Raw genomic sequence first — 24,879 nt, 5'->3', positions numbered from 1 at the left:
GAATTTTGTCGGATTTCGAGATGTGGGTCATAATAGCTGTGGCGGAATTCCGCGGCCACGGCGGTGTGTTGGCGGTCTTCTGCACGGCGGTAAGCGGCTTTTACCGCCAATGTTGTAATGACCACCATAGTCCTGTAGCCAGACAGGTGCAGCTGGCCGTGGACATAGATCATATCGAGCTCCACCTTCTCTCTCCAGAATACCAGTAATTGTATCAGGGTTGGAAGAGCGGGTATCACACCATTGTCCCCTGCAGCGCATTCACGCATTGACGGTGTTTCTGGTGACACAGACACATCTTTGGGTGACCACCTTGATTCCAACCCGGCACTTTCAGCGGGAGTCAACATCTGGTCAGTCTTCATCTTCCATGAGCGGATGCATTGTCGCTGTTGACGGGCTCATTGTCTCTGGGGGTATGTTGTAGTGTTTAAAGAAGGACACATTTCGGGTCACACGCTCCATGCCTCGTCGGGCTGTCACCATCGTGCCTGTCACCTCGATCACTGGCCACGGTACTGATTCGAACGGTAATCTGAATTTACCGCCTGGACATCGGTTCTTTACCAGCACCATATTTCCTACTCGTAGGTTTCTCGCACGGGCTCGTCTTCTGTGAGACACCCGTTCATTCTGTACTTGGCGACGACACAGCCGAACCGCTACTCGATCATAGATCCTGTAAGCCTCGGTTACCTGCGGTAGGGTATCTCTCACACAACAAAACATGCACACTTCACTGGGAGCCACACCAGTCGCGACATGTGGAGTTACCCGATACTCCCTTAGAAATTCAAACAGGGCATATTCCACATTTCTCCCTTGAAACACCGCAATGCGTAGCATCTTATTTAGTGTTCTCATGAAGCGTTCAGCCTCCCCATTGGCTTGAGGCCACCGGGGAGTGATCTTTCAATGATGAATGGCATGAGATGCCAGGTACGAGGCACACTCATTACTTGAAAAAGGAGGACCGTTGTCAGTTCTCAGTTCTTGAACTATTCCATGTGTGGTCATTATTTCCTCTAGGCAGGGCACCACCTTCTCCATTGTGGTTGAATCCAACACCTCCACCTCCGGGTACTTCGAGAAGTCGTCAATAATGACCAACATGTGGCGCCCCTCTGGGAGACTGCCTAAGTCGGCGCTAGCTGGCGCCAAGGAGTTGATGGAATTGGTTCTGTGATAACAGGGGTAGGTGAGTCAACCGGACTGAGGGTTTGGCATATATGACAGTGTTGGATGGTCTGCTCTACCTGGGCATCCAGACCCGGAAACCATACTTTGCTTCGCAGTCTTGCCTTGGTTTTCACTATTCCTTGATGTACAGCATGAGCAAGATCAATAGTTCTCTGTTGTAGAGCCTCTGGGATCACGAGACGATGGCCTCGTAGGAGGCATTCCTCTGAGGACACAGCCAGTTCTTGGTGAACACTGTGTAGGGAGGACAATGTAAGGCTTACTTCCGTCGTTCTCCGGGATATGTTCTGTTTTAGCTGATGCCACTTGCCATCCCGAACACACGATATCGCCAACTGTAAAATCTCATCGGCCCGTGTGGCTTCTTGAATTTCTTGCACCGACATGGGAAGTGGTCTGGATCACTCCACCACCAGCCTCACATACTCTTCCACCCCTTCAAATTCCATTTCCTCCTGGGTTGTAGGTGGTCTTGTGTGCGTTGACAGACAGTCTGCTGGGTTATATGCGCCAGGTCGATACACCACAGAGAATTGATAGCCCTGGAGTTGCAGGATCCATTTCTCTATCCTGGGTGGTGGCGGAGACTCAGACTTGTTAAAAAGTTGTATGAGTGGCTTGTGATCCGTATGTATAACGAACAGGTGGCCATAGATGTATAGATGGAAAGGACAACCCCAGTGCACTGCCATCGCCTCTTTTTCAATGTGGGAGTACCTTTGTTCTGTGGTTGTCAACGCTTGACTGGCATAAGCTACTGGTGCCCATTCTCCCTCTTCACCCTTCTGAGACAGCACAGCTCCAAGACCTACCAGGCTGGCATCCACCAATATTTATGTGTCCTTTGAGGGATCGAAATACACCAGAGTGATGTTGGCTGACAAGGCTTGTTTAGTTGCTAGGAACGCCTCCTCATAACTTGAATTCCACTCCCACGGAGTGTGAGCCTTTGTGAGTTACCTCAGTGGAGCCGTGAGTGATGTCAGATTGGGAATTAATCTTCTGCAATACGTAACCATCCCCAAAAAACTGCAGATACTGGTTACTGATGTGGGTGGTGGTGCGGATTGAATGTCTGCCACTTTCTCAGGATCGGGCTGAACCCCTCTTTCAGAGAAATGATATCCAAAAAATGCAATATCTTGCTTCAGGAACTCACATTTTTCACGATGAAGACTCAATCCGTTTTGGTGGAGCTTGTGGAACGTGGTGCGAAGTCTTTTAAGATGCCCTTCAATGGAGGGAGCATGCACCAGGATGTCATCACTCACATTGATGATCCCTTCCAACCCAGGCAGCACCCCCCGGTCGTGTCCTGAAACACATCGGCAGCACTGGCAACGCCAAAACTGAGGTGCTTGTACCTTCTCAGCCCGACACGGGTGGAAAAAGTAGTGATTGCTCTTGATTCTGGTGCTAGCCTGAGTTGGTGGTATCCAGCTCAAAGATCCATTTTAGAAAACCATAGCGATCCACTGACTTCAGCCACGATGTCATCCACGGTGGGGGTGAGATGACGTTCCCTCCGTATGGCCATATTTGGTAATCTCATGTCCACACAAATGCGCACTTCACCGGGCTGCTTTGGTTTTCTGGTGACCACAATAGGCGACACCCACGGTGTTGGATCTTCCACCCTCTCGATGATATCAGCCTCCTCCAACTTGGCTAGTTCGATTTCCACTTTAGGTCGAAGATGGAACGCAATGCGTCTGTGCTTCAATGACACCGGCTCAATGGACTTGTCGATATGTAGTTTCACCTGTCATTCCTTCAGGCAACCAATGCCTTTGAATATCTCAGAGTATTCTTCCTCCAGGCTCTCCAGGGCTCCCACATGTATACTGAAAGCAAACGTGACCAACTCAAGTTCCTCTGCTGTGCGACAACTCAGTAGCATTCCTGTTCCAACTTTTGCAACGTATATCTTAGCTCGTGTGGTGACACCTTCATGCATAATGTCTGTCGTGAACACACCGGCCAACGGAATTGGCGTAGCTGACCCAAAAGCAAATACTCGTACTGTGGTGGGGCGAAGTTGAGGGCACTTTGGAATCTGACTGAACACCGACTGAGCCAGAATGTTTATTGAGGCTCCCGTGTCAATGAGGGCTGGCACCTGATGACCTGCCACCGTCACTTGACACCTCGGGATCCTGCACCAGAGTATGCTTCCTGGGTGAGTGGCATGTATGACATACACCGTTCCGTCTGACTCGTCATCAACGTCCATGTCTTGTGAGCCCTCCTGTTGTTGGATCACTTGCGCTGTGTGTGCTGTCTTGGGTCCCGCCGGCTTAGTCTTTGAAGTTGACCGGCAGACTTTTGCGAAGTGATCTAAACGGTGGCAGTTGGTACATTGTTTTCTGGCCGCTGGACATATCCCCTGGTGTGGGTACCTTCCTCTGCACATAGCAGGTACGATTCCGCTTGCTCCTTTACTTTTGTCCTTCCACTTCACTGTTGTCCCCGCCACCACTGCATTGACCGGTTCCACCTTGATGGACTTCGTGAGGGATGACTCCATGTGTGCAGCCCGCACCCGAGACAGTTCCTTGGATCGCCCCCATTGTCAGCATGTCTGCCATTGCCATGTCTGGGACTTGCAAGATATGCTCCAGTAGCTTTGTGGAATGACATCCTTGAATAAACTGTGCACGTATTTCATCCCCAGGGTCCGGTAATGTGCATGTGCTCGCCAGTTCCCTTAGCCTAGCGTAGAACGCATCAACAGATTCCTCAGGGAGTTGCCTGGCTTGCCTCAGAAGGAAGCCTTCATAATCAGGATTCGCTAGGGGCTCAAAATAGGCTGAGATTGCTCAATTTAAAGTCTGATATGAAAACGGCAAGCCCTCCTCGACCTCCAACTTACTGATCTTGTGGATCTCCGGGCCACCCAGATGTAGAAGCATTGGTCTTTTCCTGTCTTGATCTATGGCCGTTGCAGCAAAATACATTTCAAGGCGTTCTACCCGAGGTTTTTATTTTGCTGCATGTGCCGATGGAGGCCCATCCACCAAGAATGGTTCAAGCGCAGGAAATGTGGCCATGGTAATAGCGATGATCAGGTGAAAAGAGAAATGAGCCGATGAACGTAAAATTCTCCAGGCAGCTGTCAGACGCCTCCTGTACTCACTCTGGGTCCTTGCATGAAAATCCCTTTCCTCTGTTGTTCTGTATTTTCATAAGCATATTCTTAGAGCAAAGGATGATACCGAAAATGCCACTGTCCCTTCAGTGGGGTGCCGATGGGGGAGTGCCGATGGGGGTTTGCTTGTGAATGTTGCTCCAACCAGCCTTGTTGGAGAGAGCTTGAGCCTCAACCGTGTGGTATGGATGTTCTCTGCTCCCTCAGACTTGCTTCTTTTTGTTTTGGGTGATTAAGGTTGTTTAAAGGCAGTAATCTGCCCCACCGGCAGTGCTGACTTCACTCACCAATGGACTGTGGTGCTGGGCGTCCTTGGAAACCAAGCCTCCTTCCTCCCTTGGCTCTGCAGAGCATTCGGGGCGTGGCCAACTTCCCGCACCGGAGACCGCTGTACATCGACCACGTGCAGCATATGAAGCCGCCTGTCGTGGTGCGCCTCAACCCCCTGTGTAGTAAGGGTAGCCGCAGCATCTGTCAGCGAGCATCAACGCAACCTCTGCCACGGAGATACAGGGGTCGAACCCTGGAACTCGTCGCCAGTTTGTTGGGTCCCGGAGCGGGGAAACAGGACCTCCTTGAGGACAGTGGATGGGGGTGAGTGAAATAATGAAAACACAACAGCTAGCACTGTGACGTGCCTCTGGCCCTTTGGCGCCAAAGCCACGCACCTTTATTCTTACATTCCTTACGTCCAGAGCTAAACCATTTCTGCCTTACAGCAGAGGGGTGTGGCGTGGTAACATCCACGTAGCACCTCTAAACACCCCTACTGCTAACTGCTAATATGGTATGGACATAACATGCAGGGGGCATTCACTGCTCAGTCAGGGAATAACCAGCGACCACACAAGGAGCCCCCAGATACCTCATTTTTGACCAGCAAGGTTGCCAAATTCCTCCAGGGCTCTATCCTAGCAAGGGAAGGCCCTGCACAAGAGGTGCCCTCAATGTCAAAAGGTACCCAGGACATCACAATGCGCTCTATAGCTCGGCGTGCTGTTGCTTCTGTCTGGATGCGCCCAGGAAGGGTACAACACTGCTTTCTGCGGGGGCGGGGCTTTGACAAGGCTGCCTGCCCGGAGAGATCACGTCCCCGCTCTCTAACACGGTACCCTTTGTGCGCGCGCTCGTGCGTGCGCGTGACGTCGACGGCGTCCTCCTGCGTGCATTGTGTGTGGCTGACTGCGCCGCGCGCGTGCGCCCGGGCGCCTGGCGTTCATTTCAGGTTCCCGCCGTCTTGGGTTCGCGCGCCGCTGACAGGAGTCAGGGGAGACCCGTGTTTGGAGTGCGGCGAGGCCTCAGGGAGCGAGACGTGTCCCGTAGGGTACCGAGGCGGGCTGCCCAACAAGCCACCACCCCGAAGAGGCGTTCCGGTCCCGAGGAGAGGCCGGGTTATAACTCAGGGCTTAGAGGTAAGAAGTGCGCGGGTTCTCTTGTTTTTTAAGACCCACAGGTGGACTCTGGGGCCGTGTCCTCCCCAGCCCCGCGGCCAGCGCTGCTCTTTATAACCGAGTGCTGGCTGCCGTTATTCTGGCACGGCCCCTGCTCTCAAAAACCTCTCTGCCCGCTGCTGTTCTCCAGCGGGCGCAGTTCTTTCACTTTCTGAAGTGATGGATGTTCTACCCCTTCCTAATCCCGGGTTTTGAAATAATTTTGATAATGTCTGTTAATGTGCTACAAGCTATATTCACTGGTACACCCAGTTATTACCCATTGAAAGCTCCAACCACGACTAGATAAACACTTTCAAACGCTACCTGCAGAGGTTCACTCGCCAATGGAAAAAACTCTCTGAAGAAGAAACTTGTAGTTAGAGCCATGAGCCTGGTGACTTTCAGGTCCCTAACATCCTTCAGTGGCGAAGGGCAGAGCCCCGTAGGTTTCAGCCACTCACCACAATTCCTCCACTCCGCTGCCTCTTCGTTCACCACAGCCAGTGCCCCTGAGTAATGCAGAATAAGCCATTGCTATTCATTATAGGGTAAGCCTATCCTATCTGTATATTCACTGTTCTCCCTCCACACAATTGTGGTAAGGCTTGTCAACTTGTCATATACCTTCTTTCGTTTTCTCAGACGCATTGGAGACCGTCCCTTGTGTGCAGCATCCTTGGCATATTAACACTTTTATTTCTATCATGGGGCTATAATGGCCTTTTTTGACAAGCAAATAGAGAAGGATGAGTTACAGTGGAGTCCACGGAAAAATTGTGTAACTGCAACGTTTTTCGTTTTAATTTGTCGTCGCACCACTCGCCACGGTATTATAACCACTTAGAAATGTTTTTTGTGTAAAAGAAAAAAAGTGGCAATCTTAAACCAATCGAAAGCTGTACGGTGCTACATCGGACACTGTAAAGATAACTTGTATTTCAGTTGGTAATGCTGCTGTAATTGGCCGTTAAAGGGATCCGGATTTTGTTCATATAGAGTAGAACATTCTTAGTTAACGGAAGGGTTTATAACTAGAAGTAGGAAACCAAAACCTTTAATATTCTAACATAATTCACTGTAGGAATATAGATTACTTATTTTTCATGAAAATGATTTCACTATGTAGACATACATTTTTATTTCAGATTGTTTCCAAAGGAGCTGTTATTAGATATACTTACTCCTCAGACTTTCGTTAAATTTCATGCACTTTGCTTTTTAAGGAATGATCTGAATCCTTAAGTGACGCCCTCGAAATATGTGTACATTAAATATCAAATGTACTGTGCTTTTGTGTATGGCTACGTCTTAATTTGAGGGAGTATCCAGAGATGAAATAGTATTAGCACATTGTAAACCTGAACTCTAATTTTTGAGTATATATGTAGTATTCAAGTATGTCGTAACACATCGTACTTACATCAACAGATTTTAAAGAAAGTATATCACGCAACAGGGAGATATATTTACAAATGGTGAACTTTGTAAACATCTCTCAGTCTGCCCAGGACGTGGTGTCCGGGCCGATTCATAAGATCGGAGTGCTTCTAGGCATCACAAAGATCCCTGAACTTGTATATAAATCTGCAGTCTTTCTGATTCTGCCATTTGGAAAAGACAGAGCAAATAGACCGGTTATCAAATTGTAACCAGGAGTATCTGCTTTCTCTCCAAAAAGAGCACAGCTACACACACATTGTGCAAAACGTCACCTGAATGAGCCACACGACTTCTTGTACAACACAGCAAAGCCAAAGTGGAGTTATTGACTATAATGCACAACTACCTGTTTGAAAGCAAAATTCCTCCCAGCTCAACAAGAACCTAATAACAAACATTAAGCATTGTGCTGGAACAGTGGTTTAGGCGTGCATTGCCACAATAATGGAATAAACCATGCATTCCTCTGTGCCCGTTCATTATAGCAAAGCACTTGAGGCCAGCTGTACAGGAGCTGAAGCTAGGCTTCAAATGGATCGTGCAAAAGTATAATGATCACAAACATAGTTGTTAATCTATGACCTACTAACTGAAAAATAAAAAATCAGGATTTTCGAATGACCAAGCCCAGATCTCATCACGTGCGGTGCCTAAACGAGTGCTTTCCTACTTCAGAGAAAAAGCAGTTTTGTAAGCATGAGTGCTTCCTAATTCCTTCCAGATGGTTGGATAGATTGAAACACTTAGAGGACAGTTATACTTGAAGTTACCGGTCACTGTATTTGTTGCTATTCCACTTTTCTAGTATATGGTTTGGTCCCACCTAGGACCCTGCGTATTTTTATGCTGATTATTTTGTGTACGCTCAAGCTGTACTTTTTCACATAAGGATACTGAAGTATGACTCTTTTTAAATTAATGCCAGTTGTGTACGTTATTTGCCACACACAGGATAGATTCATCGGATGACTAGATGAAGCTCAGATATGTTTTTATATGTAAACACATAAAGATCTAAGATCCTTTACTTTCTTTGTCTGATCGCTGTAGGTTTATCGCTATTGTTTTACCTTATTTTACTCTTGTGAGGTGGCAAAAGGAAAGTATTAATAGATGTTCCAATTCTTCAATGCAAGGCAGCATTTATTCTTGATGAATATGATTTTGGGTAATATTTGCTGATTATGGACAGAACTGGAAATCCTTTTTTTTTTAATTTTTACCAAAATGTAAAACAAAAAAACCTCCTTTAGGCAACCTAATAACTAACTTTTATAGCCTACGTGCCAAGTGTACAATAACACACAGAGAAAAAATATGAACTTATATAATGTCCTAAGAGATGACAAAGATATGTAACATTACAACCACATTAAAACAAGATAATACAACGTGCAAGGTCACATTAAATACATGTGACCACATGGTTCCTAAAGCAAATCGTATGCAATGCACCCTCTTTATGTTTCAAAATGCTAAATACGTTTTTTGATTTTTGTGTTTTTGCAGGTTTGGCATATGGTGTTTGTAAATTAGCCACTTGGTTACATAGGGGAGTTGTATTGTTTCTGGTCTTACAAACCCTGTCCTTGGCTCCGAGGGGGTTGCTTTTCTCTCTCTCTCTCTCGCTGTTTTTTTTTTTTTGCATTGTAAAATGTATAACTAGCCAGACATTGCAAGAGAATGTGCCCTTGTGTGTGTGTTTTTTTATTTTATTTTTTATTGTCTAATGTACCTTTCTTTGCAGCATAAATTGACTTCACGTGTTGCAGTTGACAGTTGTGCTGCTGAATTTTGTCCTCCACTGCTTTTGTTAGTTTAACATTCCTAGATATAATGAAAGTGTGTATTAGAAATGCATTGTTTTCATTTCTTGCTGAGTCAGGTTTTCCAATGTACACGTGCACTGCTAAAGAGCTACCTTGCACATAACATCAAAATAATTCGGGTGACCTCTTCCTCACTGGGTGAATGGGCGCATTGTATCACTAGTATTTTAAAGTAGCACTGAGTGCGCCAATTCACCAAGATCACATCAATGACTAAAGGCCTGAAGAGCAAGGATTAACCTTAAGGCAGTTCTTCATGAAGGGCAACAAAATGTTTCAGACACTTTTTGGGAATATTATTTAAGCTCTGAATTTCCATTATCCGGGCATAACCAATTTGAGGTTACTCTTGGGACTTGAAGACTTATGCAATGGAACCTCCCAGGCCTGACAACTCTACTCTGTGATTAAGAGTTAGAACTGTGCAGTGTCTTGCTTTCAATCACTGTTTTGCAAAATATAAAGATGTCGTGCAGCTCACAGAACAAGAGAAGTATCTGTAATTAAGATATATTGAGTGTCAGCAGAACCCCAATATTCTGATGTGCCTCAAAATTTACCTGAGGTGTTCCCTCCCCCCCCACCACCAAACACCCTTGATCTTGTGGTAAGTCACCACCCCATTCAGCCCTACAAAATTAGCAGATTTAATAAAATCACCATGGCCACTCAATAACTCTGTTCTAGATTAGAGGAAAAAGTTAAAGTTTTTTTTATTTAAAAGAAAAATTTGTTGCACTATTACTTAAAATCATTGCTAATGACTCAATTTGTATACCTTAAAAAGTAAAAACACAAAATATTGGAAGTGTAGTTCAAATAAAATGTATACCAACCACTATGTCTACAAATAAGCCATAAAAATCGTAGTCAAAACCTTTAATTCTCTCCACCACCTACAACCTTTGGTGTGGAAGGCTTTGCAGAAATGCAGGCTACCAGTACTAGGGGGTGAATCCGTCAAAGGGGATAAAGTGAATGCAGTTCAATACCTTCATTTAACAAAAACACAAAAAATCACAAGCAGTCCTCCAACCTGCATTGCTGGGAACAGTGTGGAAAAGGATCTGCTGTCAGTTAATTCAGGACCACTTGTAATGCAGGCTACCAGTACTGGGGAAAAATAATCTAAGGAGCAGTCCTCCAATTTGCATTGTCTGGGAACAAGGTGCAAAAGGTTCTGTTGTCAGTGAATATCAGGACTGCATATAGGGTCAAAAGAAGGACATGCCATTCAGGACCAATACCCTGGTACTCAAGAATACGGACACTGGATTTCAACTTGGAGTTTGAGTTTTATTGCTCAGCATCAATGAAACAACCACCAGAAACTTTGTTAATCTCAGTTGGCATGAGTCCCCTTTCAAGCCTACTAAAGCTGCGATATTGCAGGCCTTGATGTTCAATAGCCTGAACTTGTTTTAAGAGCAAATAACTTCTAAGCAAGGGCAAAAGGAGCACAAACATAAAATATGTGGAATTAATTCCTGTCTGAAACCACAGGCCCTAGATGAAACATCCTGGATGACTCTACTTGTATGCTTTGAGTGGAATTAAACCCAAGCGCAAAAGTTGTAACTCAGTATTAAGATTAATTGGGTATGCCGGGAGGGTTAATTATTGATATAGAGAAGACTTTAGATGTTGTTTATAGTCAACAAATTGGCATTGAAGTTGCCATCTCCTAGCCTCATGGAATTTGGGTTATCCAGTCTTAGTTGATTCATGGTGTCCATCAAGAATTGTATTTGAACCCCTTTTTTGCCTCCAAGCTAGGCGAGATATATATATTTTGTTTCCAACTGGTTCTGTCAAAGCTGCTGCTCACCAATCACTGTGGGTGCCTTGTCGTCCATGAGAGGGCAGTCTTGTATATATTTTCGTTTTCTGAGCACCAAAGATTAAATGCACTCTTACCAATCCCAATGTCCATTCTTCCACCAACAATCCCATTACAGCTGGGCAAACGTGTTTCAACTACAACTTATTAGACAAAAGCTCAGATAACAGCCTAGTGCCCACAAAGACTTGCAAATGTAATATAAACGTGTATGAAGTTCTCCACCTTTCACTAACGAGAAAAGTGTGCAAGACTGTTGCATTTCTGTTGGTAAATCCTCCAAGATAACGTGCGGTAGAGCACTCTGCCCCGTTTAAATAGCCCTTTCCTCCAGAGTGCTGCTCTCATTGGAAGAGTCGTATTTTCGCTGTTTAGTAATGTTTATTTGTACTGTTCTAAGGTCTTATAGTACATTTTCTATGTGGGAATTCTGGATTCTATATTGGAATCCTTTTGTCTCATTAGCATTCTTCTGCTTATGGCTATTTTTCTCTGTTACCTCTCTGAAAGTGACACTTGCTATTGAACATCATCATTCCTAGCCATTTTGGAAATGTTCTGAAAACATAAAGGATAATGTATGTGTGGGATACATACACTATCTGCTGAAACAATTCTGATAAATCCACATAAGAATTATCTTACCCATCACAGCCACCGGTGACTAGGATATGCTATGTAATTGTGCAGAAATATTTCAGGGTAGGTTAGGAATTATCTTGACCTGCGTTTTGAAGCCAGTCATTTTTGGGTCAGTGTTTAATCTGCACAAGAATACTAAGTGTGGCAGTTAACATTGGGTCTTTCTAGGAAGGCTATTGGTTTTTGTACCACAAGGGTATGTACACCTGCTGTATACATCCCTCATCATTAAGATTATTTTACAGAATGTCAGTATATGTACTCTCTACTTACTACTCCTTCAGTCCTTTTCTCCCCCACTATTTTTTTCATTTCTCCCTAACGTTTACTACAGCAGCTGCCAACTGAATACCTATAAAATACAAACATGTAAAATGTTTTATTTGACAGGTTCCAAAGATCAGTTAGTTCAGCGTTGGCAAGATGGGTCCACCTAAGGTCCATGGAAGCATCCGAATTCGCTGTATAAACATTGGCACTTCAAAATGGAAAGAAGGCCATTTTGAGATTTCAGAAAAAGACGGAAAAGCTACCCTATTGGTTGTTTACAAAGCTGGTGGTGCTCCAAAGTCCTTTAAGGTATTTCATATTTCTTTTTCGTTCTTGGACATACACACGTCTTTCTGACTAGTATTAGCCTCTCCATATCCTTGCTCTTTTTAATTCTGTTTTTTGGGGAAGTGTTTGTGGTCCTGGAACATTTACTCCCATTAGCCCATATGAGCAGGATAATGAGTAAAGTGAGATTCTGTGTAAACAACTTTGTAGTGATTTCAAACTGTTCTTTTTTTTTTTGTTCGCTCTGCAGTTGCACCAGAATATTAAGTCTGTGTTATTTCGGCCTAATGGAAATAATCTCTCCCGGTTGATGGTGACTCTGAAGGATGCCAGCCATCTGACAATCGACAGGGTTTCTCATATTGCTGGGAAGGATATGGAGACATATCTACTGTCAGTCTGTGATGAGGCCATGCCCACAGGTGAGCACCTACCTGGTACCATGGATCAAATCCAGCAAATAACCTGAGTGTCTGGTTAGTGTGAGTGCATGTTTGCCTACAAGAATATTTGTTTGCTTTGGTTGCAAGAGAATTTTAGGTATTTTATGTGCTGAGTTCTTTATTCATGGAATTTGTGACGATCCAAAATGTTATGTCTTTCTGATTTGAGTTTTTGGTATTTACAGACCTGACCATATCTCAAGCATGCTCTATCACTCAGTCTAAACCACTGTCGAGCTAAACTTGCCTGTCGGTTTGGAAGAGTGTGGTCGTTTCAGAACACACTTGTCATATTATTGAACAGAGGTGTGCAACACCAAAATAGTTTTAGGATTTGTTGGTCTCTCTCTTTCCATGTTGGCTGCCTCATTCTAGTTCTGCAGGTTAGTCTCACATTCTTTGTTTCTCCCATCTGATCAAACAACCACCCAGGAAATCCTGCATTATTAATTAAGGAGGGTTTATCCTTCCAAGCTAATTCAGTATCTTGTTGGATCAGATGTTTCAGTGGAAACCTTAATCAACTTCTAGTTTATGTAATGCAAAGGATGGATAATGTTCTGTACTGCAGCAGTGTGCTTACTCTGTTTGCCTTTTGTTGTGTGCTTGATTGTGCATCAGTCAACAAAATCTTGTTTATCTAAAAATAATTACTAAATTGTGTAGCATAAAGCACAAAAAAAATGGCGTCCATAATGGTTCATGGATTGCTGCAGTTGACCAGGTACGGAAGGCCAAGTTGATCTTTGGGTTTTGTTCTGGTAGGTCTAGCAGGGTCACTGAATCAAATGGTTTTCATTAGAATGGTTTTATTTTTATTATCGTCAGAAATAGAGGTCGAAGGTCAACTTATGTCATCCTACAAATTACAGCTCTTTTTTTTGCTCGATATTGGTGTTTACTTTTCTTTCCGCAAAATTAGTGTGTTTTTAAAAGTGAGCTATCTAACAATCGTGTTGTGGTACAGGGAGTGTGAAAAGAAGTTCTAGGATGCCCATTTTTTTCTAACACATTTAAACACTTGTAAATGATCCGTGCAAATATTTAAAAATATCAGCAAACCACTTTTTGTAATTCTGAGGTGTTAAAAACATTTTTTTTTAATTGGATCAAAACAAATCAAAATACTTCACTTGGTGAAGTGTAAATGATAGAACTATGTAGAGTATAAGAAATATATGTATGAGTAACCATGTCTTTGGGAAGGTTTGTGGCTATTTCAATGGGAAATGTGCTGTCTGTAAATGAGTGTGCTACCACATTATGCTTTACTAATCATTTTTTTTTAAATGAGTTTTAAACGTGAACTGGAAAACATTCCTACCTAAGCACTGATGAAATACTGTTAGTAAACTAAGACTTGCCAGGAGTCGTGTGTACCCTATATGTTTGCTAGAATCATATTGTACATGAAGCAAACGTTTAATTTATTAAATCAAGCTAAAAATGTACAGCAGTCAAGCTGAACGCGGATATTTAAAGGTGCTCTCCAATGTGAGAATGAAGAAAAAGGCATCTCTGTGAAATAAAATATTTGCATAGGATCACACAATTTGATGCCAGTTTGAGTCCAGCATATTAGTTACAGCACTAGACCCGCAGCTCTGGTGACATTTTAATGATTTTTTTTTTTTTAGGCTTGCAATGGATCTTGGACTTTGTAGGAAATCATTAGGGAAAACAGTTCTAACTTTGTTTCCTATGTTTATACGTGCAACCCCCGGCTTTGTGGGCTGAGAGATAATTTGGGTTGACACAGTTAATGTAGACAGTAAGCTTTTCTATTTTATTTGTTGCACTGTTAGTACATAGTGGTAAGCCTGTAGGCATGCCTTTTTCAAGTCATACATTTGTGTAGTGTTTGTGTACTGTAGTGCAAGTGACCTAACTTCCACGTAGGGGTCAATTTTTAAGTGTGGTGAATCATCAAATCTGTAGCACCCCTTTTGAGCAAGTGGAATACAGGATAGGATTGGAAGTCTTTGTATCTACACCAAGTTGTTTGTTAATGTTTAACATAGGGGTGGGCCTTTACGTCTTAGTTTGAATTTCCCATAAGGGTAGGTTAATAGGAAAGGGTAACTGGTTTGTTGCAGAGGACGTTTTGGAAGGTTTAAAGATTTTAAATGGGGGATTTGCTCATATTAAAGGGGGAAATGTCCCACAACCTGGGGTTGCGTCCTAAGAAGGCTTGTTACAGTGATCTTTTTCTTTGGCAAAGGGGTATTTAAAATGGGAGGTTGATATCCTGGGATGCCCAGTTTTGCTGATAGATTGGACCATTTTGTGAAGGGCTTTGTTGATCATGCAGGTCTGGTTCATGATACTCCTATCCTGAATTGGTAAACAGTTTAGTTAACTGCACATGGGTGTGATGTGATCATATTTCCCTCGACAGCGCTTTCCAAATGTGTAGTTGCTCCTGCAGTGTTTTGTGTGTGGTTTTTTTGTTTGCTTCTAACAATTTTCATGTGGATTACTTATGCTAGAGCCCCTAACCCAGTGATCTACTGTCTTGGGTGTTGATCAGTGTGCTGGAATACATCTTTTAGCTAGAAATAAAGTGAACTGGTACCTTTTTTCTTTGCCAACTTCCTGTGGCCTTAAGTTAAATAAGTGAATTGGGCTTAGTCAGTTAATCATTGAGTCACAATACATTAATTCTGTCACTGAAGGTGCACAGAGTCTAAATGCCTGTGAAACTAAAGAATCTGAAAACAATCTGATCTGGGTGTACCACATAGAAAAGTCAACTTTCAAATTGAATATTCTAAAAGACCACCTGGCCCAACTGTGTCCTCTTAACCCTACTTCAAGATGTCCGACAGTGCAACTCAATATCCTTTCTAGATAAATAAGACTCAAGCCTAGCTGGTTCTTATAAGACCATCCCACAGGTACCTGAGCTGCAATATTAGTCACCTCTCCCTTAGTCCTCTCAGCAGTCCCTCCTCCAGTTGTGACATCTCCAGCACATCTTGCGGATACAGTAGAAATATTCCTTAAACAGTGTGCATTGAGCTGCAGTCCTCCTATTTCAGATGCCAGCACATTTTGGGAGTGGCATTTGTTATAACAGTTCTGTGGGGTAGCCTGTACTCTGCCAGCTGAGTGGAGGTACTCCCTGGTAAGCTGCTGGTAGGTATTCAGTTTTGGCACAGGCTGTCGCAAAGAGATACTTTCTTACCAGGCGGTTGGCCATGGCCCCTGGATTCCAACATCACATCGCCTACAGTTTTTCCTTATGACGATGCTAGAAGGGTTTGCTGATTTCAAACCTCTTAAAGTATGTTGGCTCATCATACTTGTTAGAAAATGGCTCTCTAGTTGGCAGGTTGGTAGTTAACCTGTGCTCACCTCTGGTAGCTTGGTGCAATGCAGACAGACCTAACTTAGAAGGCAATGTGTAAAGTATTTGTGGATCACTCCTGCAGTAATCACAGTGAAAACACAACAAAAAGACCCCACACATGTTTAGAAAATGAGTAGGTTTATCTGAGTAGATCAAGACCAAAAAGTCACAAATCCAATCAGTATATTGTGAAATATTCATGTTTAGAGTATCTCAAATCAGTACTTTCCGCAGGGCTTGCCTTAAAGCCTTTACTTCACTTGTGCAGAATACACTCAGTTCACTGCAGGGAGTGCAACAAGGAAATGTTGGGACCGCTCAAGGCCAAGTTGAATCCGGGGTGGCATTGACTAGGTCACAGCAGAAAATGGCGTTATGCAACAGGGCATTCTGCACGTCAGTGAGGTCCTTGAGCCAGGCCGGTGTCGAGGGGTAGGGTGTAGTGGTGCATCTCGCTCCCCAGCTGACTCTTGCAGCAAGAGCGTTTCCCTGCTCCTGAAGAGGGACGAACAGGGCAGGTGTGCGCCACACTCCAGTCGGTCGCGCATAAAGGGCTCCCAAGTGGAGAGTGGGTCTTGGATAAACCATGCATTAAATCCCAAACCCGCCACCCAGAGCTTGTGATCGGTGTGGCAGAATCAAGTTAGCTGCTCACGAAGGGTTTAATGTCCCTGAGACCGCAGGGAAGAACGGGGCAAGCCATCAGGCACTTGGAGTCACTCTAGGGGTAGTCCTTGGTTTGAATGGCGGAGATCAGAAGGCAGCAGGGCAGTACAACAAGGCAGAGCAGCAGTTCCTGGGAACAGTCAATCCTGGCAGAGTGGTGATCCTGGCACACAGCAGTCTTTACTCCAGCAGTGAAGTGCACAGGCCCCCCTTTCAACTCTGCCCCGGCTCCAGACTATCAGTGGGGAGTAATCAGCCCCTCTGTGTGGGCTCTGGCCATTACCCCTTGAAATGTGAGTAGAAGCCCTTTCCAACCTCCTCCCCAGGAAGACCCATCAGTATGCAGATGCAATTGAGTATCCTATGTTATGGTTGTCTAAAGGGAGTGCACAAGTATAGCTGTCACCTTGCCCAGGCCAGACGTGTATTGGAGAAAGGCTATAGGCACACAAGTAAGTAGGGGCAGAAAAATGCCTACTTTCTAAAAGCGGCATTTCTAAAATAGTAATAATCCGACTTTACCAGTAAAGAGAAGTTATCTGTACCACCCCAGGGATACTAAACTTGATGCGGCTTCTGCTGATCAGGAATTGCAGCTTCAAAGTATTTTTAGGACTTCCCAACGCTAGCCTATGAGAGGGGCAGGCCTCACAGTAATAAAAAAAAAACCCACCTTTGGGAGTTTCTCATTACCAGGACATGTAAAACTGAAGTTCATGTTCTGCCTTTTACATACATGGCATCCTGCCCTATGGGCTGCATATTGGCTTCTTTAGGATTAACTTACATGCAAGAAAAGGAGAGTTTAAGGCTTGGCAGGAGGTTTTGAATTCCACGTCGAGGTGGCAGTGAGACTGCTTACACATGCTCTGCAGTGGCAGGCCTGAGACATGTTGAAGAGCTACTTAAGTGGGTAGCACCATTGGTGCTGTAGGCCCACTAGTAGCATTTAATTTTCAGGCTCTGGGTATATGGCATACCACTTTACATGGGACTTGCAGGTAAATTAAATATGCTAATTGTGGATACACCAATGTTACCAGGTTTGTGAGAAACGCATGCACTTCACACTGGTTAGCTGTGGTAAAGTGCTCCAAGTTCTAAGGTGAACAAAACAGGAGGTAAGGCGAAAAAGTTTGTAAGACCACCCTAAGGATGCCAGATCTAACAATACTTCAGGAGGTTAAACATTTATTGAGCTTAATAGTGGCTGTAATACTCCAGTGCTATGCTCTCTTCTGACCCAGCACGTTCTGTTTTTATAGATCCTGTCTGGTAAAGAAGCATTCAAAATGTCCTTCAGAGATAGATGTATTAATGGATCCTACTCTTTTCTGGCTAGTACCTCTGCTGTAATAATCGGTGCACATGCTGTAGGAGCCAAACAACCTTTGCTGCTTTGTCTTAGGAGGTGGCCACTGAAATCGCTCCTCAAACCTTCTGCAAATCCTGGTGGTTTTTCTGGAGATGATTCCCAGTGCGCGCTTCACTCAAAAAACACATGCTTCTGCATATTGACTTGCACCTGCGTTTTTAGTGTTCTAGTCAGTCAGTTTATTCTTCACAATATTCATTGCTCCATCCAACCCTTTATCCACTCATACTCCACCCTTGTCATATTATTTCATCCAAGGGCAGAAGTGAGATGCCTTAAGCTGGTTGGGACAGAAGCAGTCTGAATGCTTAGATTTAAGGTTTCCAAGCTTTCTGCTAAAGTCCAATGAGAGGAGTAATATTTGTGTGCCTGTATGGGAGAGGCATTTATAATGTTGTGGAGAATGTTGGGTGTGGTGTGTTCTCTTTTTTTTTTTGTTTTGTTATTGTGAGAAGCTGTGATACAGGTAGTCTTGGTCAACACATTAGATTTAGGCCTTTTTAAAGAATACATAGCTCACGTGTATAAAAAGCGTAAACATTTTTCTCAAGAATTCTAATTATCCATATTTATTAGCAAAGTCATCGCTTGGATCTGGAAGTTTTGGGGGCGTTTTGGGGAGCCGTAGTACACAGAAAGAAGACAACATACAGACCTCTGCAGTTAAAAACCAGGTTAGTTGGCAAACTTTACTGCTTCACTGTTTGTACCCAATTGATTTACTGATAACTGTACATACTAGTTTGTTAAACTGCTATAGGTATGTAAGTCTGTGCAGAATTTCTTCCTTGGATATTGACCATAGTCTAGTCTGTCCAGTACACATGGTGTTGCCTGCCTTAAGTGTAGCATATAAAATGTCAGTCTCTCCTGTGCCCCTTGATGACTGCACAGATTACTGAAGAGATTTGTGATGCATACTGTGTACCATCTTATTGGCTCCTCCTCATCAGTCCCTAATGCTCACTGACCACCCCCATCCATTATCTTCGTTGGCTTGAACTATTTTGCTATATTTTTCTGTAATGGAAGCACCAGTCTCCACTAGTAAATCTACATGGATTTAGAGGCTTGTTCTGGTTCTTTTCACTCTCCTGTCTATATGTGTGCACTTGTATAAATTAGTATATACATAGTACATTTGTAACAGCAACTATGTTTGCCAACTTAACCCTGTATTTTAAGTTAAAACGTAATTGAATGTGTACCCTTTTTCTTGTGTTAAATCTTGCTTGTAGTGACATGCTGTATGACATCTACACGTCTGCTGCTCCTTGAGCTGTAGTTGTACTAGGCAGTGTGCCCTATAAAAAACAAACTTGCAGATTACCCATTTTAGGTCTGCTTGACGGTGTGGCTTTTTTCCCAGACCATGTGTGCGCAGCTTTGGCTCAACTCGGATGTTGAATATTACTTTGAGTAAACATTTTGATTAGGCAGAAGTAATGTGCTGCTGTCACAAAATGTGCTTGTATTGTGGGAAACGGAGCTTAGTTATTTTGACAAGCCATTGATCAGGGCTATCAGCCTGGACTATTTATTTTTATTTTGGAGTTATGAGAAAGGCAGTAGGCCTGAATTATTATAAAAAGCATATGTTAAAGCCAGTAAATCCCTTTACAGTGAATTGCCATCTCACTGTGTTAAAGCGTGTAAACAGGATATACCTCACAGATTGCCATAGTGGGCAAGGGGTGGTAGCTATAAAAAAAAATTGTCAGGCGCCATTGAGCTAAGCTTATTATGGAAATTTACAACCAATACAGTAGGCCAGAGTTAAGTTTGTAAAGTTCATGTTAAATCCATTATACCTTTAAGGATGTGTTCTTAATACCATGTTGTAGGAAGTTGGCTCTGTATGTGCTATTTCAAAGTAAGGAATAGCATGCACAGAGTCCAAGGGTTCCCCTTAGAGGTAAAATAGTGGTAAAAAGAGATAATACTAATGCTCTATTTTGTGGTAGTGTGGTCGAGCAGTAGGCTTATCCAAGGAGTAGTGTTAAGCATTTATTGTACATACACATAGACAATAAATGAGGTACACACACTCCGAGACAAATCCAGCCAATAGGTTTTGTATAGAAAAATATCTTTTCTTAGTTTATTTTAAGAACCACAGGTTCAAATTTAACATGTAATATCTTGTTTGAAAGGTATTGCAGGTAAGTACATTAGGAACTTTGAATCAATTCAATTGCATGTATACTTTTCAAGTTATTCACAAATAGCTATTTTAAAAGTGGACACTTAGTGCAATTTTCACAGTTCCTGGGGGAGGTAAGTTTTTGTTAGTTTTACCAGGTAAGTAAGACACTTACAGGGTTCAGTTCTTGGTCCAAAGTAGCCCACCGTTGGGGGTTCAGAGCAACCCCAAAGTTACCACACCAGCAGCTCAGGGCCGGTCAGGTGCAGAGTTCAAAGTGGTGCCCAAAACGCATAGGCTTCAATGGAGAGAAGGGGGTGCCCCGGTTCCAGTCTGCCAGCAGGTAAGTACCCGCGTCTTCGGAGGGCAGACCAGGGGGGTTTTGTAGGGCACCGGGGGGACACAAGCCCACCCAGAAATTTCACCCTCAGCGGCGCGGGGGCGGCCGGGTGCAGTGTTAGAACAAGCGTCGGGTTCGCAATGGAAGTCCATGAGAGATCAAGGGATCTCTTTAGCGCTGCAGGCAGGCAAGGGGGGGGCTTCCTCGGGGAAACCTCCACTTGGGCAAGGGAGAGGGACTCCTGGGGGTCACTTCTGCAGTGAAAGTCCGGTCCTTCAGGTCCTGGGGGCTGCGGGTGCAGGGTCTTTTCCAGGCGTCGGGACTTAGGTTTCAGAGAGTCGCGGTCAGGGGAAGCCTCGGGATTCCCTCTGCAGGCGGCGCTGTGGGGGCTCAGGGGGGACAGGTTTTGGTACTCAGTCGTAGAGTAGTCCGGGGGTCCTCCCTGAGGTGTTGGTTCTCCACCAGCCGAGTCGGGGTCGCCGGGTGCAGTGTTGCAAGTCTCACGCTTCTTGCGGGGAGATTGCAGGGTTCTTTAAAGCTGCTCCTTTGGATAAAGTTGCAGTCTTTTTGGAGCAGGTCCGCTGTCCTCGGGAGTTTCTTGTCGTCGTCGAAGCAGGGCAGTCCTCAGAGGATTCAGAGGTCGCTGGTCCCTTTGGAAGGCGTCGCTGGAGCAGAGTTCTTTGGAAGGCAGGAGACAGGCCGGTGAGTTTCTGGAGCCAAGGCAGTTGTTGTCTTCTGGTCTTCCTCTGCAGGGGTTTTCAGCTAGGCAGTCCTTCTTGTTGTTGCAGGAATCTAGTTTCTAGGTTCAGGGAGAGCCCTTAAATACTAAATTTAAGGGCGTGTTTAGGTCTGGGGGGTTAGTAGCCAATGGCTACTAGCCCCGAGGGTGGGTACACCCTCTTTGTGCCTCCTCCCAAGGGGAGGGGGGCACATCCCTAATCCTATTGGGGGAATCCTCCATCTGCAAGATGGAGGATTTCTAAAAGTTAGTCACCTCAGTTCAGGACACCTTAGGGGCTGTCCTGACTGGCCAGTGACTCCTCCTTGTTATTCTCATTATTTTCTCCGGCCTTGCCACCAAAGTGGGGGCCGGGGCCGGAGGGGGCGGGCAACTCCACTAGCTGGAGTGTCCTGCGGTGCTGTGACAAAGGGGTGAGCCTTTGAGGCTCACCGCCAGGTGTTACAGCTCCTGCCTGGGGGAGGTGTTAGCATCTCCACCCAGTGCAGGCTTTGTTACTGGCCTCAGAGTGACAAAGGCACTCTCCTCATGGGGCCAGCAACATGTCTCTAGTGTGGCAGGCTGCTGGAACCAGTCAGCCTACACAGATAGTCGGTTAAGTTTCAGGGGGCACCTCTAAGGTGCCCTCTGTGGTGTACTTTACAATAAAATGTACACTGGCATCAGTGTGCATTTATTGTGCTGAGAAGTTTGATACCAAACTTCCCAGTTTTCAGTGTAGCCATTATGGTGCTGTGGAGTTCGTGTAAAACAGACTCCCAGACCATATACTCTTATGGCTACCCTGCACTTACAATGTCTAAGGTTTTGCTTAGACACTGTAGGGGCACAGTGCTCATGCACTGGTACCCTCACCTATGGTATAGTGCACCCTGCCTTAGGGCTGTAAGGCCTGCTAGAGGGGTGTCTTACCTATACTGCATAGGCAGTGAGAGGCTGGCATGGCACCCTGAGGGGAGTGCCATGTCGACTTACTCATTTTGTTCTCACTAGCACACACAAGCTGGTAAGCAGTGTGTCTGTGCTGGGTGAGGGGTCTCTAGGGTGGCATAATACATGCTGCAGCCCTTAGAGACCTTCCCTGGCATCAGGGCCCTTGGTACCAGAGGTACCAGTTACAAGGGACTTATCTGGGTGCCAGGGTGTGCCAATTGTGGAATCAAAAGTACAGGTTAGGGAAAGAACACTGGTGCTGGGGCCTGGTTAGCAGGCCTCAGCACACTTTCAATTCAAAACATAGCATCAGCAAAGGCAAAAAGTCAGGGGGTAACCATGCCAAGGAGGCATTTCCTTACACATGTTAAATCCTGTAGACTGGTATCGTTACCTATATTTCACAGATTACTGTAGCAGACATGGGTAGTGTGGCCCCTCCCCCTCCTCTGACAAACCCTGCCAGTAGAAGATTTATACTTCATTGGTCCTTATTGACCATCTTTAGAGAAGTTGAATATTATTTTCCAACTGTAATTTAGAGTATGGTTAAAACATTTCTGACTCTGAAGGTTGCCTTGTGGGGAAAACGTAAGCAGAATCTAGTAGGCCTGAGCTTCTTAAGGCAACAAGCCAATGGTAAGCGTATGCCTGATCTTTGGGAAACTGTACATCTAATGTCATATGCGGTTTTTATTAAAAGCTACAGTACACATACTAGGCAAGGGGTTGGTTTTTGGTACCTCCTCTGATTAACACTACAGTGTGATTCCTTATCTGGCCCCTGTCAGTGGTTGTGTTTTGCTTTCTAAATTGTAATTTTGTATTTTTTTGGACTCTTGTGCCTTATGGTTTTCCTCTTGCCTACAATAGGATTGAATTGGCTTTTACATTATAATAAATCAATGTAGGCTTTTATCATGGTTTATTGGGAAAGTTTATACCAGAGGCCATAGGTCTGACCTCTATGAAATACATTTAATAAAAATAGTAGGCCTTTAAGGGTAGATTGTTTTTACAGTGTTTCAAGTTGTAGACTGGTATTTTTGCCAGATAGAATTTTGGACTTGCTTAGTAAGCGAGGGTTTTGGTGTTTAGTCTCCCTATCACAGGAACCTTTATGGTAGAAGATATGCACTGCGATAATCATTGTTAAAGCTACTTAATGATATATATATATATATAGCTTTGTAAACTATGATTTCATACATATAGTTTTGCTGACTGCCTTGTAAGAAAGTTTATATTCTCGAAAGACCTGGTCAGGATATATAACTGACATAATTTGACCTCACTGAATGGTTTGTTAAGACTTGGCACATAGATTCAGCATACAGAACATGTGGTAGTAAAACACATTACTTGAATGTATTTATTTTGCATTGAATACTTATCCAGTAGATTGTGGCACACACTTTTAAAAAACATTGTCTAAGTTTTGTAGACTTGCTCCATAGGACAGGTGCAGTACAAGAAAGAATAGGAATAGATGAGTGAATATTTATGACTTTTGTTTTTCAAGATTAGATTATGAGTACTATTTTGCTGCTGTACAGATAGACCTCCTGAAATATGATCTCCATAACATCTTAGCACTGAACTCAAAAATTAAATATTTGTCAAGAACGAGATATTTTTGCGCTTGTTATATGTTTTGAGTTACATTGACTTTTTGCACAAAGCCATATGTTTGAGGCTTAGTCAATACCACCATGTTTAGCTCTGCTCCCAACGTTCTTGCAAATTTATTGTAGGCTATTTATTTTTTTGTTTTCAGATTCCATACACCAGTCCATGTTTCAGTGTGATTCCTCAATTGTTGATTGGGTAATGCTTCGCCAGTTTATGTGCAAGGTTCCCTTTGCCCACCACAAGTCCTTGATTCACTTACATTTTTGGGTATCTCGTCAAAACTATGGCTTTTCCTATCCTTAGAAGTACGTTCAGTGCTGACAAGTTTTATCGTAAATCCAGCAGTCGATCCTAATTTCCTCCTGACTCCCCACCAACGATTGCCTGTCGCAAGAACATTTTGTAGGCTACTAGACGTTACTCCTACTGCAAAATGTTGGCTTCGTTTTGCAGTTAGGTCCTGAACCATGGTTAAATGACAGCACCCTGTTGATTATCAAGTTGAGGAACATGCGTTTTGCTTTTCCTTCTGTTGATCTAAGGTGGGGGGGTGTTTATTTTTTTTTTTTTATTTAATTTTAAAAAAAAAAAATTTTTGGGGCTTCGCTTCATGATAAAAGGATATCAAGACTGCAGGGAGCCATTACTTCTATTTAATCTTACTACACAATGAAAAAACAAGCAATATATGATCTGCAGCTTTGGGATTAGGCACATTTGCTGGTAGTAACTATTTGACCATGTTGGAGTTAACTAGTTCTGTAGTAGAAAAACAAAAAGTGATGGGAGGAATGATTAAAATAAGCTCTGCCACTAGCAATCATGCTGGGACCATTCCAGTCAATCATTTTTTTTTGTCCGCTATCTCACCTCCGGTGAGACTAAGAGGGTCTATATGCAAATCATCATTTGTCTTACTCCGTTATAAACAGTCAAGCCCACACTGGCAAGCCATGTTCTCTGCAAAACTGCACACAATCAACCCAGCTCTGACGACTAACATCACGTTTTCTGATTTATGGCTGCTGCGTGAGGATAAGTCATTTTAGTTGCTTGAATTCCTGTGCATGACTGAAGTCAAAGTGGATACATTGTTTAGGCGACGGACTCCACGTCACCCCACCCTGTGGGTTAAGGTACTGATTTAAATAATTTTAGATGGCGGT

The 24,879-nt window shown here is 43.9% G+C and overlaps 1 protein-coding gene across 4 annotated transcripts in view; it reads left to right on the top strand.

Annotated features, from left to right (window-relative positions):
- Positions 1-5,528: 5,528 nt before the first annotated feature.
- The window catches only part of USP37 (ubiquitin specific peptidase 37), a 328,025-nt gene continuing 308,674 nt past the window's right edge, over positions 5,529-24,879 (top strand). Inside the window, exons 1-4 of one of the 4 annotated variants that reach the window (XM_069227105.1) lie at positions 5,529-5,760; positions 11,923-12,111; positions 12,341-12,512; positions 18,503-18,600. In XM_069227105.1, coding sequence (XP_069083206.1) covers positions 11,956-12,111; positions 12,341-12,512; positions 18,503-18,600 — 426 coding nt within the window. In that variant the 5' untranslated portion in view covers positions 5,529-5,760; positions 11,923-11,955. The remainder of the gene's footprint in view (positions 5,761-11,922; positions 12,112-12,340; positions 12,513-18,502; positions 18,601-24,879) is intronic. The other 3 variants (XM_069227104.1, XM_069227107.1, XM_069227106.1) reach the window with 3 other exon arrangements.

This window comes from Pleurodeles waltl, chromosome 3_2 (genome assembly GCF_031143425.1).
Source record: "Pleurodeles waltl isolate 20211129_DDA chromosome 3_2, aPleWal1.hap1.20221129, whole genome shotgun sequence".
Taxonomy (NCBI): domain Eukaryota; kingdom Metazoa; phylum Chordata; class Amphibia; order Caudata; family Salamandridae; genus Pleurodeles; species Pleurodeles waltl.
Note: the sequence above shows the minus strand (reverse complement) of the source record. Positions and strands in the feature narration are given on the sequence as shown.